Source organism: Plutella xylostella, chromosome 9, assembly GCF_932276165.1.
Source record: "Plutella xylostella chromosome 9, ilPluXylo3.1, whole genome shotgun sequence".
NCBI classification, from domain to species: Eukaryota; Metazoa; Arthropoda; class Insecta; order Lepidoptera; family Plutellidae; genus Plutella; species Plutella xylostella.
In genome coordinates this window covers 3552857-3564564 of record NC_063989.1, presented here as the reverse complement: position 1 = coordinate 3564564, position 11708 = coordinate 3552857, and the positions used below count along the sequence as shown (strand labels likewise).

The 11708-nt window shown below is 34.1% G+C and overlaps 1 protein-coding gene across 1 annotated transcript; it reads left to right on the top strand.

Moving 5' to 3' along the window:
- The first annotated feature begins 2627 nt into the window (after nt 1–2627).
- LOC105397779 (chaoptin) lies at nt 2628–11475 on the top strand. The gene is made up of 5 exons (XM_038108236.2): nt 2628–3211; nt 6399–6609; nt 7040–10174; nt 10256–10512; nt 10591–11475. The coding sequence occupies exons 2-5, from the start codon at nt 6447–6449 to the stop codon at nt 11122–11124; spliced, it is 4089 nt and encodes a 1362-aa protein (XP_037964164.2). The 5' UTR covers nt 2628–3211; nt 6399–6446; the 3' UTR covers nt 11125–11475.
- The last annotated feature ends 233 nt before the right edge of the window (nt 11476–11708 follow it).

Sequence of the window (11708 nt, the reverse complement as noted above, 5' to 3'; positions counted from 1 at the left end):
CGTAAGCTAGAGTGACCACTTTTCTGGATATAAAGCCCGCTAGGCAACACAATGTGTTTTTTTCGGTAAAATATAACTCCTAAAGAAGAATTGTATTTTTGCATGACCGTCAATCGGCATCAATCTTAATTTATTATGATGCATTACAGTGGCAGGCTTATTTTCCGTTTTTAGCCGATTGGCAGTTCGAAAAGTTCGAAAGGTACCTAGCACTAGCATGGAGGAATAATTATCAATCAAATCAAAATTGTTTATTGTTCAATTAGATATCAATCGTACAAGCTGCAAGGGTCCCAGTACTAGGTTACAAACCTGTGTTACTGGGTACCCCGCCCATCCCTACGTGACAAACATTTTATAATTGAACATTATGTCCATGATATACTTGTCTTATATCCCATTCATGTTACTTATAAGTGGTCCCAATAAAGGTTTTTTCCAAACGATTACGTCTTGTAGGGCTTGCTAAAATGTACCTTGGATGAACAATACGAACTAGATGGAGTGTCGATGCAAAACAAATATCTCGAAAAATAACACCACACTTCTCAAATAAGCTCCTATTTTGAATTAGTTCAGGTAGGACATTTTTGATTTTGTCAATTGGTACAATGGTTGAACTAACACGTCTATCTCGGTTGTACAGTAAACAAAATGCTGACAGTATTTACACTCACGGGAAATGAAAAGGTTCCACTGAGAAAAGCACCGAATTATTCCTAAACGGAAAAGGCTAGCTTAATGGCGCCTTCTGCAACATTAAAATACCTACATTTAACAGAGCATCAGGATATTGCCAACTGTAAACGGTAATGTTTAGATCAAATTTTTAATTAATAGTTTGAAAAACTTGAGGTTGTTTGGTGTCAGCATTTTGTAAGTGGAACCTTTTCATTGCCCGTGAGTGTAGCTTTATTTTTGTACAGACAAACCATCTAGTTCGTATTGTTTGTCGAAGGTATGTACCTAAGATGTTTTCATTAATGTTGACTCTTGGAAGCAGTAGTTTCAATTGCAACCTACTGCTGCACTGAATTACTTAGGCCAGGGTCTCCTATTTACGCCGAAGGGCGCGTCCAGCGTCACGCCGTAGGCCGCGTCACAATGCTCACTATAGAAATGTACTGATGCGGTCTCCCTCACACGCCGACGTTGGCGCGTAGATGTAGTGAGCATCGTGACGCGGCCTACGGCGGTGACACTTGACGCGACCTACGGAGTAAATAGGAGACCCCGGCCTTAGCTAGTAGAGCTTGAGTTAAATGTCTCATACCACGATGTTTAACCGGTGTGCACAACAGTACAAATATTTTTGGGGAACATAAAAATATTATATACAGTACCTAAGTTTAAGTGTCATTAAGTATACCACATAATTTTTGACTAGAATAGAATAAAATAAAATATTCTTTATTTTTCACCAGTATAGAAAATATTTTAAAAATACAACTTATAAATAAAATATTATAAAAAGGCTGCCTTACTACTCAAATCAATCTCTACCAGATAACCTAATTTTATGTCACCAACTTTCGTTTTTGTTTATTATACGGACGGACCTATAATATTATTACCAGATGTATGTTTGCACCCTGCATCGATAATATTAAAAATATAAACCTTTGGATCAACTTTTTATGTTAAAAATGTTGGTTCAACCCCACAAAAAGTTGAAAGCAATCTAAACTTTTGAAAACTTGGAAAGGTAATTGGATTTTAACTTTAATCTACATAATCTACCAGTATAGTAATTGGGAAGTGGTTTTCATAACTCTTTATTCTAAATATTTTTAATGACTACATAGATAAATACACAGATAAGTACTCCTCTTATTCTTTTGACTATTTGGGTACATGTATTTAATCAAAAAATATTATCAATGCGATTATAAATAACTATTGAGTTTTTTTACTACATGTTTGTTTATAGTACTTATATTATTATGTTCTCATATTCTTACACCCTCTAGTATTCTAATAGTTTAGAAAACCCATAAAAGTATTTTTTTATCATTACATGTCAATCTTACAAGATAAATGGCTGGTTAGGTAGGTACATACAGGTTTTAGTAAATTAAAAATAAAAATATAATTGGGACAGGTGGCCTTGACCTCCCGCAGCCGGCGCGGCTCCGGCGGGGGTTAAATAAAAACGAAACAAGCCACCCAATTTAATATTTAGACAGAATTACACACCGAAACGAAAACACGGGAATAAAGGCTAGACCATATTGCGTGATGTCACGCTGTCACTCATTTTATTGTGAAACGTCATGAAATTTTCGTAGCGAAATTCCGTGCGGAGCGACTAAACACAGAAAGATTATATTATTAGCGTTCACTAAACTACCACTTTTGTTGTCATTACGAAAAATGTAGGTTAATGCGTATCCAAATATGGTTTAAAATTAATAGCCAATAAAAAGGGTCTCAATCCATTTCACGAACAATGCGATAGTACTATAGAACCATTATAGAACTGCCTTAGCCTTAACGACTGCGGGTGTCAAGTATCAAGACAAGGATCGGGGCTGCACTACTTTATGACCGAGAATAAAGTCGGTGTTGTCGCGAACACAACATAGGGTTGCCTCACCTCACCTCGGTTTAATTAAAAACCCACAACACTCACTACACAGTCACCCACACATCGACACGGCATAGTTCAACCTCAAGCTATTGTAATTCCGGCCGCACACGCCTAAACCCTACTTACGATATAAGCCTTTATATTTACAGATACATCAAAGAGCCGGCAAGATGGCAATAACATCGCAATGTTACTTTGAGTGGATAGAGATTGACATCAAAGGGTTCGCGTAGTGGGATGGGCCCTTTTATCGCGTAGCTAGTGCGGCGTAACAAAAAGCTGATTCGTCATAAAAATATAATAATGGCGGGTTGGTTTGCCGCAGCACTACGGCAGACGGTGACCTAGAGAGCGCGCGCGGCAGTACCCACCCAGCCCGCCTAATGACGTCAGCTCCGGCAGCTCCCGCTCAAAGTCGCAGCTGAATTTCTTTATTCCGCGTGTAATATTCTAAATTTCTTTATTCCGCGTTACAATAGAGGTTTGCGCCCAGCGCGCACTTTCGCGTCCCTTCCCGACCCCCCGCGCCGGTGACGCTAAAATAAACTCTACTCCCCAAGGATAAGTGCCCTCTGTAATTAGCTGCAGAAACGCTTTGTATTGTAGCTGTTTATTTTAAAGGTGAGTTTATAGAGCTAAGTTTTTGATGCGTCAATTTTTTTGGATTGCGCTTGCTAGCTGTAGCTTGGTAGTTTGTTTAAAGGTTTTAGATTTGTGAAATTCAACCGTGGCAGGTATTGCTAGATATTATGTTTATATATGTTTGTTATGTTTATATGTTTATATTATGTTACTTTATGGTACTCTGGGTAAGAAATAGTATTTTGTCATATTTTTTCTTATTTCGTATAATTTATATTTTATCGTCGAGTAGTTGTGTATGTCTCTTTTTTTTGTAATTTTAAAGTAAATATGTTTATTGTTTGTTTAAAAAACTGTGGCACGTATATTTAAGATATAAGTTTATCATATAACTATATAAATAAGTATGATATCGTATATATTTATTTATTTTAATCATTGATGAATATCCAATTGAATAAAACGTATATTTATAAGAAGCCTAGCTATATCTACGAATATTGTTCAGTCAGTGTATTCCGGCTTTTATTGTTGTCAAGTTAAGGTTGAATTTTGAATGTCAAATTATAGCTCCGACTGGCTGGACTGAATAATCAATTAATCGAATTGAATTCGTATGTAGCTCTTCTGTAAAATTAAATATTTAGAAGAAAGGAGCAGCTGACCTAACTATATCTAAGCTCAAGGTGACTTATAACTTACAAAAAGTTTTAGTACAAAACCGTGTTTGGATAATCAATACACGGGATTAAGATTAATGTTACCTATGTTCAAAAATAAAAATGGTAGATACAAAATATAAATTATAATATTATGCTTAATATACAAATACATCCATTTAATTCATACGACGCATTTATTTAAAGCTGTATTAAGTCCCATGCAAATTTACATATTTTTTTAAATAATTTCTCTTGTTTGCATATTTTCCAAAACCGTGTAAAATTGAGATAGCAGAACAAGAGATTATGTAGCTTCAGAATTATCTCGCGATGCCGCGTCGTTGTCACATTGACATAGGTCGGGCATGCGCACTTGCGCAGTATCTGTTCTTAATCGTATGACCACGTCATGTTATTTATTTATTTATGCTATCAAGCATCTATGAAGATACAATTTTAAAGTGGTTTTAAATTACTTAAGGGGGTTTACTGTGTATGTGTTTCCTTAGTTAAAGCTTGTCTTAGCTACATCCTAATCCTAATCCTAACTAATATTATAAATGCGAAAGTAACTGTGTCTGTCTGTCTGTTAATCTTTCACGCCAAAACAACTGAACGGATTTGAATGAAATTTGGTATACATATGGTCTAGACCCTGAGAAAAAACATAGGCTACTTTTTATCCCGGAAATTCTACGGGAAAACTTTTTAAGGCGAAGCGAAGCTTGCAGGAACAGCTAGTATCATATAAAGACAGATAGGTACCTAATTTACTCATCATACTTATTATAAAATAGTCTTTAAATATTGCGTAAGTCTCACTACCCATATGACATTTATTTATATAAGTTTGATTAAAAAAAATCAACCTTAACAATTTTTAACTTTTTACTACATACAGGCAAGTGTGTAGGTCTTAGAAATTTGTACACAGGAGCTCGGATTTCCCTCCGGCATCCAAGATTGAAAGTTCCCGGCACATCCTGTTAGTGAACCCGGGGTTAGTCTAGCTTTTCATAAATCTAACAAACTAGCGTGGCCATCTGGCCATGCAAGCAGCGAGCTTAATACAACGAAATAGAGGCATAGTTAGCTCAGCGCTCCGAAACTTCGGAAAAGCAACCACGACTCTATCTGGTTGTAATAAGCGAGCCATTTGAGTGACAATTCTCGTTCGTTCGTTCGTCGATTTAGAGAGTGACCCCCCTGGAGTCTAGGTCAGCGGAGACACGAGTTATTTATAATGAACTCTCTACAATTTCAAACCTACAGTTATAGTTATAGAACTCAGTTTTGTAGCGCTTGAACATTTTCTTTAAGGCACGTTTTAAACTATACAAACGATATCAAAAAGGGTTCACCAGTGATTATGACCTTTATGATTTCTGACTTACTTATTTATTTTGTTTGACGTTTTAAACACACCGTGGGAATATAAGAGTAAATTATGCTATGCATTATCAATGGGCAAACGATTGGCAATAAGGCATAATGGCGATATCTGTGACATTTCTCAATAGGTTATTCGATGGGCAGCTCACCTGGATTTGTATGCGTTTTATTAGTTTCAAGCGCTACTGACGGTAGATCTAGTACAGATTTGATAGATTGACGAAAACTATAAAAGTTTCAGTTTTCTCACATACTGGAAACTATCATGAAACTTTTGACAGATAATGTATGCAGATGACAGAAGAAAACCAAAACTTTTTTCGTTTGCGTAAATTGCAAAACCCGTACTAGAGGCCCAGATGTGAGTACGCGTACGAGTAACGTGGTTTGTAGTGGAGACCACGATTCGTCAAATAACGTCGTCATAAATGAACACACATTGCCAATATACAATATGCAAAGCATATATTATCTGACCCCTTCCAGATACAAATATAACTATTAAATTAAATACAGAATTCATTTATTTACAACAATGCTAACTGACACCTGCAATGTAATAAGGTACTAACTGCCCCTAAAGCTATATTTTGGGTCAATTGGGTATCAAACACGGGACTAACCACTGCGCCAAAACGCCATCATTTGGCATCAACGTCACAAAAAAACGAACATAAAAACATTAAGCTGAAAAAAATATTTCATCTTTTCATGATTTAATGTGACATATTTTAAGAGGTTCTTCCGGGTAAGGGATACACTTGACCTTAACTTTTCAGCACTTACAAACCGGTCGGAGAAGTTTCTTTGTAAATGATTCGATGTTATTATTTTTTCATATTTTGGTGTCGCCACCCGATCTAACCCATACGATACCTAGAGTGATTAAGCACACCGTATATAATATACAAGTACCTATGTAGCAACACAAAATTTCTATGAAATGTATATGTTTGTCTATGGAAAACTTCCACTTCCGTTTCTGATATGTGTGAGAAAATACACGGTTCAAATAAATTGTTAGGTATTTATTTACTCCAAGAGCTACGAGCGTCCCCAGGGCTTATATCCACATCATAATTACAGTCCGCTACGCTTCATAATCACATATCGTAGAAGAAATGTGATTAATTATTAGTGGGATACCTACTAACTTGTAAATTTTGTTCCAGACTACCGCTACATCAACATGATGTGAATGACAACGTGAAGATGTAACTATGAATATAATTGTATGCTATGAAAGAAGGAAAATATCACAAGATGTTCCGCAAATTATACCGTTATTACTGGTTTTATTTTCCATTTTGCGAGCTGAAAATACCCTGGGGTGTCCCAGCGACCTCGTGAGCAGTAAATGCTCATGTTACGATTTTGAAGATGGTAAGAATGTGAATTCTTATTTACAGAGGTTTACAAATATTATGTTAATTTAATCTTAAATACCCTTTCTAATGTCACACTAAGGGCCACTTGCACAAATATAATAAATCTAGATTTTGTGTCAAATCACGATTTAAGAAACGTCAATCTATATAAATTTATGGCTTAAGTCGAAGTTTAACACTAAATCTAGATTTAATATGTCTGTGCAAGTCGCTCTTAGTAAATATATGTCATCACTATATTTAAAGTAGCAAAGTTTAAGGACGAATACACACTGCTGTAAAGTAACATTCAATGAAAGAATTCGCACAGTGTTGTGCTCACGAACCTGCGCACTACGCGCAATCGCGCATGAGAAGAGCCTTTCATGTATGGGAATTGTAGCAGAGTGTATCAGCTCTAATATTGAAACTTACTTCTGTTTCAGGTGTATTCGTTGATTGCCAGGAAGCGACCGCCAAAGATATTAAAAATACACTTAAAAATGTAACAAACATAAATTCCTTGTCTGTGATTGACCTTGATGAAGATGATGAATATTTGGGACCGAATTTTATACCTCCAGGAGTCTGTGTCAAACGCGTACATATCTCTCAAACAAACCTCCGGGACTTAGCTGATGACAGTTTTGAGCATTTGAGGAAGTGCCTTGAAACTTTAAGCATTGTGTCCGGTAAAATTCAATTCATTCCACAAAAAACATTTTCCGGCCTTCTCAAATTAATATCTATTGACCTGACTTCAAACCTCATCGAGAGTGTACCGGGCTACAGCTTTTACGGTCTTCCGCTTATGAAACTCAATATGAAAGGGAACGTCATATACGATATATCCGAATCCGCTTTTACTAGTTTGGAGCTATCACTTTCTGAAATTGATTTGAGCGAAAATAATTTATCAATTTTCCCTATCTCAGCCATATCGAAACTACGTCATCTACGGTCCCTGCGGCTAGCGTGGAACAGCATGTCCACTTTTCCCATTGTTCAACAGTCTGACCTTGTATCTTTAGAGTACCTCAATTTAAACTCCAATAATTTTGAATTTATTTCTGAAGACTGCCTAAAATTTTGTCCGTCCTTAAAAGTTCTATCTTTTCATTTTAACTTTATCAATAATATACATTACCGAGCTTTTCACTCTCTATTTCATTTGGAAACTTTAGACGTAAGTCATAATAGGATCAAAATCTTAAACCCCAATCTATTTCATAATAATAAGAAGTTAGTCTTTGTAGACTTGAGCCACAATCATCTACATCACATTAACGGATTGTTTTGTAACCTGCCATCTTTGGCAGAAGTAGTACTTACTAATAATAATATTTTAGATGTGCCAAAAGATTCATTTTTCAATTCAACTAAAATAGATACAATATATTTAGATAAAAACTCGATTTTTAATGTACATACTGAGAGCTTTAGTAATTTAGGAATGTTAACTAATTTACATTTAGATTTCAATTATCTTAATAAAGTGCCACACAATATTTTTATAAATAATAAGAAATTGATCAAGTTAAGACTGGACAATAATATTCTTTTTGATTTGGAAAACAACACATTTTCATTTTTAGTCAAGCTTAGTGAAATTAGACTGAACAATAATAATCTTAAGTTTATTAGTAAACACGTGTTCTCAAACTCTTCAATTGTAGAGGAAATTTACTTGCATGATAATAAGATAGACTTCATAGAGCCCGGTGCGTTCATGCTTCTTTCAAATTTAAAATATCTTAGCCTTTCTAACAACCACCTAACAGATCTTAATGACGTTTTACCTAAAATTAATTCTAAATTACACACACTTTACCTAGATTCAAACTCTTTAACAGGAATTAGTAATATTATGATACCGTTACAGATTAACTTAGACTTTTTGAGTATTACAAGCAACAATATCAAATATATAGCAAAAAATGCATTTGGTGACGTTAGTTCTATCACTCGCTTAGAGCTTAACAATAATGCTATTACAATCATCGAAGAATATTCATTTCAACATTTTAATTTAACAAGATATTTAGATCTAAGAGATAATTTTATTTGTAATATAACCAATTATACATTTTATGGTTTAACTGAGTTAGAAGATTTAAATATTTCTAACAATAAGATAGTTTTTATTCTTGATATGGCTTTCCACACACTCAGAAAATTAAGAAATCTAAATTTATCATTCAATCCTCTAAAAGCTTTGCATAGAAATATTTTTCAACAAGGATTGCCATTAAGTTCTCTGTATATGGATAACTGTGAGATTCAATTTATAGAAGAAGATACTTTCAATGGTTTAAATAATTTAAAGATTCTATCACTGAAGAACAATTCACTGAAATCAACGGATTTACTTCTCATTGATGTTCCAGGATTAAAGCATTTATACTTTTCATACAACATACTTGACCAACTTCCAGTAGATTCTTTTGTTCGTTTACCTTTACTGGAGACCTTATATTTGGAGCACTGTAATATAGAAACTATCTTTACAGGAACGTTTAGGTTCAACAGAAATATTGTGAAACTTAATTTAGCTCAAAATATAATTAGCTCAATCCCTGATATACTATTCAGTTCTAGCAGTCATATTTCAGAATTGAACTTTAGTAACAATTTTCTTGATGTTGTACCTTATAACACATTGCACAATTTTACATATTTAGAAACTTTAGACATAGCTGATAACCTATTACCACGTTTAGAATTGAGTGGCTTTGAAAAGTTAATAAAGCTCAAAACTCTTATATTAAAAAAGAACGAATTAAAAGTAATAACAGCTCAAAAGAAAATCAAACTATTACAACTTATTTCCCTAGATCTTAGTAACAATCGTCTTGAGAATTTATCTTCAGTAGTATTTGAAACTTTTCCAAACTTGCAGAATTTAAATATTACCTACAATAATATAATACACTTTTATTTCAATATTTCTTACACGGGTTTTGGTGCAACCTTAATAAATATAGATATAAGTAGAAATCCTACTATTTCATGGACCACATCAAATAAACTAGTAAATAATTCACTTATGGCGAACTTATACGAATTACGACTATCGGCTACCAACATGTCTAGCATAGAAGATATTAAATTTGATTCGTTTTTAAGCTTACAACATCTTTATCTTCAGTTGAATAAACTCAGACGTCTTTCAATAAGTCCTTTTGCTAAATTAACTTTGTTAGAAGATTTGGATTTAAGCTACAACAAAATTTCGCAATTAAAGACGAGTAATTTTCGTGGATTAACAAAATTGACTTCTCTATGTTTATCAAATAACAACATTGAGTCAATAGAGACGTTTACCGAAGACCTGGCAAACTTAAAATTATTAGATCTTTCACACAATAAGTTGCAAAACATCCTGAATGAAGACCTTATACATCTCAAGGAACTTACAGTATTTTATTTGGGATACAACAACATTAAGTACATATCTGCAACAGCGTTTAGAAATTTAAACAAAATTACACTCATTGATTTGGACCGAAATAAGCTTCACAATCTTTCTCTAGAATTACTCACTTCAATAGAAAGTCATATTCAGGAAATAACTCTCAAAGGTGGGTTGAAGTTAAAATGCAAATTGCATCAAATGAAAAAGTCAAACACCGAAAGTTTCAAATACGTGTGTTTTTTTACAGATAATATCATGATTTGTAACTGCGAAAAGGACAACACTTGGGTTTGGATTCAAGATCACCCAAAGATAATAAAGCCTACTGCTGTATCATGTTTAAATAATGAATATCCAACGGAGAAGTGTGACATACCTATAATATCCCAACTATCAATAGATAAACACAAAGACAATTCAGTCTCGGTGTCATGGTTTATCAGAAACCGGACAGCAATAAAATCATTACAACTATTGTACTATGCAGAAGATATTGATTCTGAAGTATGTTACATTAATTTCAAAGTTATAATTAATGATAGGTACATGACATGCATTACAATACAAATTTTCTTGTTCCAGGTGAAACGAGAGAACTTAGAGCGTGATGAAGTGTCGGCGCGATTAAATGACCTAGAACCTAATGCCAACTACGTCGTGTGCGTTATTACTTTAGATGAAGATCCATTGGACCTGGAGGACTTTACACAAATCATAGAAACAAATAATACTTATCTAAAGTATAATGGAACTGAAGAGACGAGGAAAAACCAAGAAGTGGCGGCGTCTATTCTCATGCACTCACCATCAAGTGAATGTATTACATTTAATACAAACAAGAAATTCTCTCCCGGAAAAATCAAACCTGACAAAGTATTCGATATAACACTTATCTTAGATCGACGGATGGGTCTGATTGTAGGCTGTTCCTTGGGATGTGTAGTGTTTTTTATAATGGTATCTATTTTATTGTATACGAAAATTAAGGAACGGAAAAGAATTGCAAAGTCTGATCCGGCATGGGCAGAGTTGAACGATTACCGTTCAATGAGTAAAGAGGATATTTTACATAACTCTACTACCGTTTCAACTGATAACATTTTGCTAGGATCTTAGACTGTTCTATAATAATTCGCAGCCATGCTTCTTGTCCTTAAATCTTAAATAGTTACACGAAATAGAAACTAAGGTTTTTTAAGTATTACATTTTTGAAGTGGAATTGACCAGAAAATTAGATTTTCAACCAATGAGGAGCAAATAGCGTGTAGATCAATATGCCTTTTTCATAATTCTAGTTGCTTAAGTAGATTACAATTTCGACTGTTAACTCATGTGTAGGAATTTGTAGTTAGTTATCTAGAATAGAACTTTAGGTAGATTTAACGTAACAGTTTATGGTATCTAATTAGATTAATCTATTATAGTTAGTTGTAATGATTATGATTAAATTGTTGGTTTAACATTAACGTGCATTGATTTTTATTTTACAACCAATTCAACTATCGCAAAGCATTAAAGAGATGTTACTGTCAAAAAAACAAAGAAACGTTGAATTTTCGGTTCAATACGTGATTTGCTTCTATAAATTTGATACTTTTTTTATTTCTATCTTTTTGAATCCGATATTCTCGCGTTTCTCTGTGACCACTGACCAGGGGCGCGATTCACATCTCAACCGAAATATTTGTAAAGCGATACG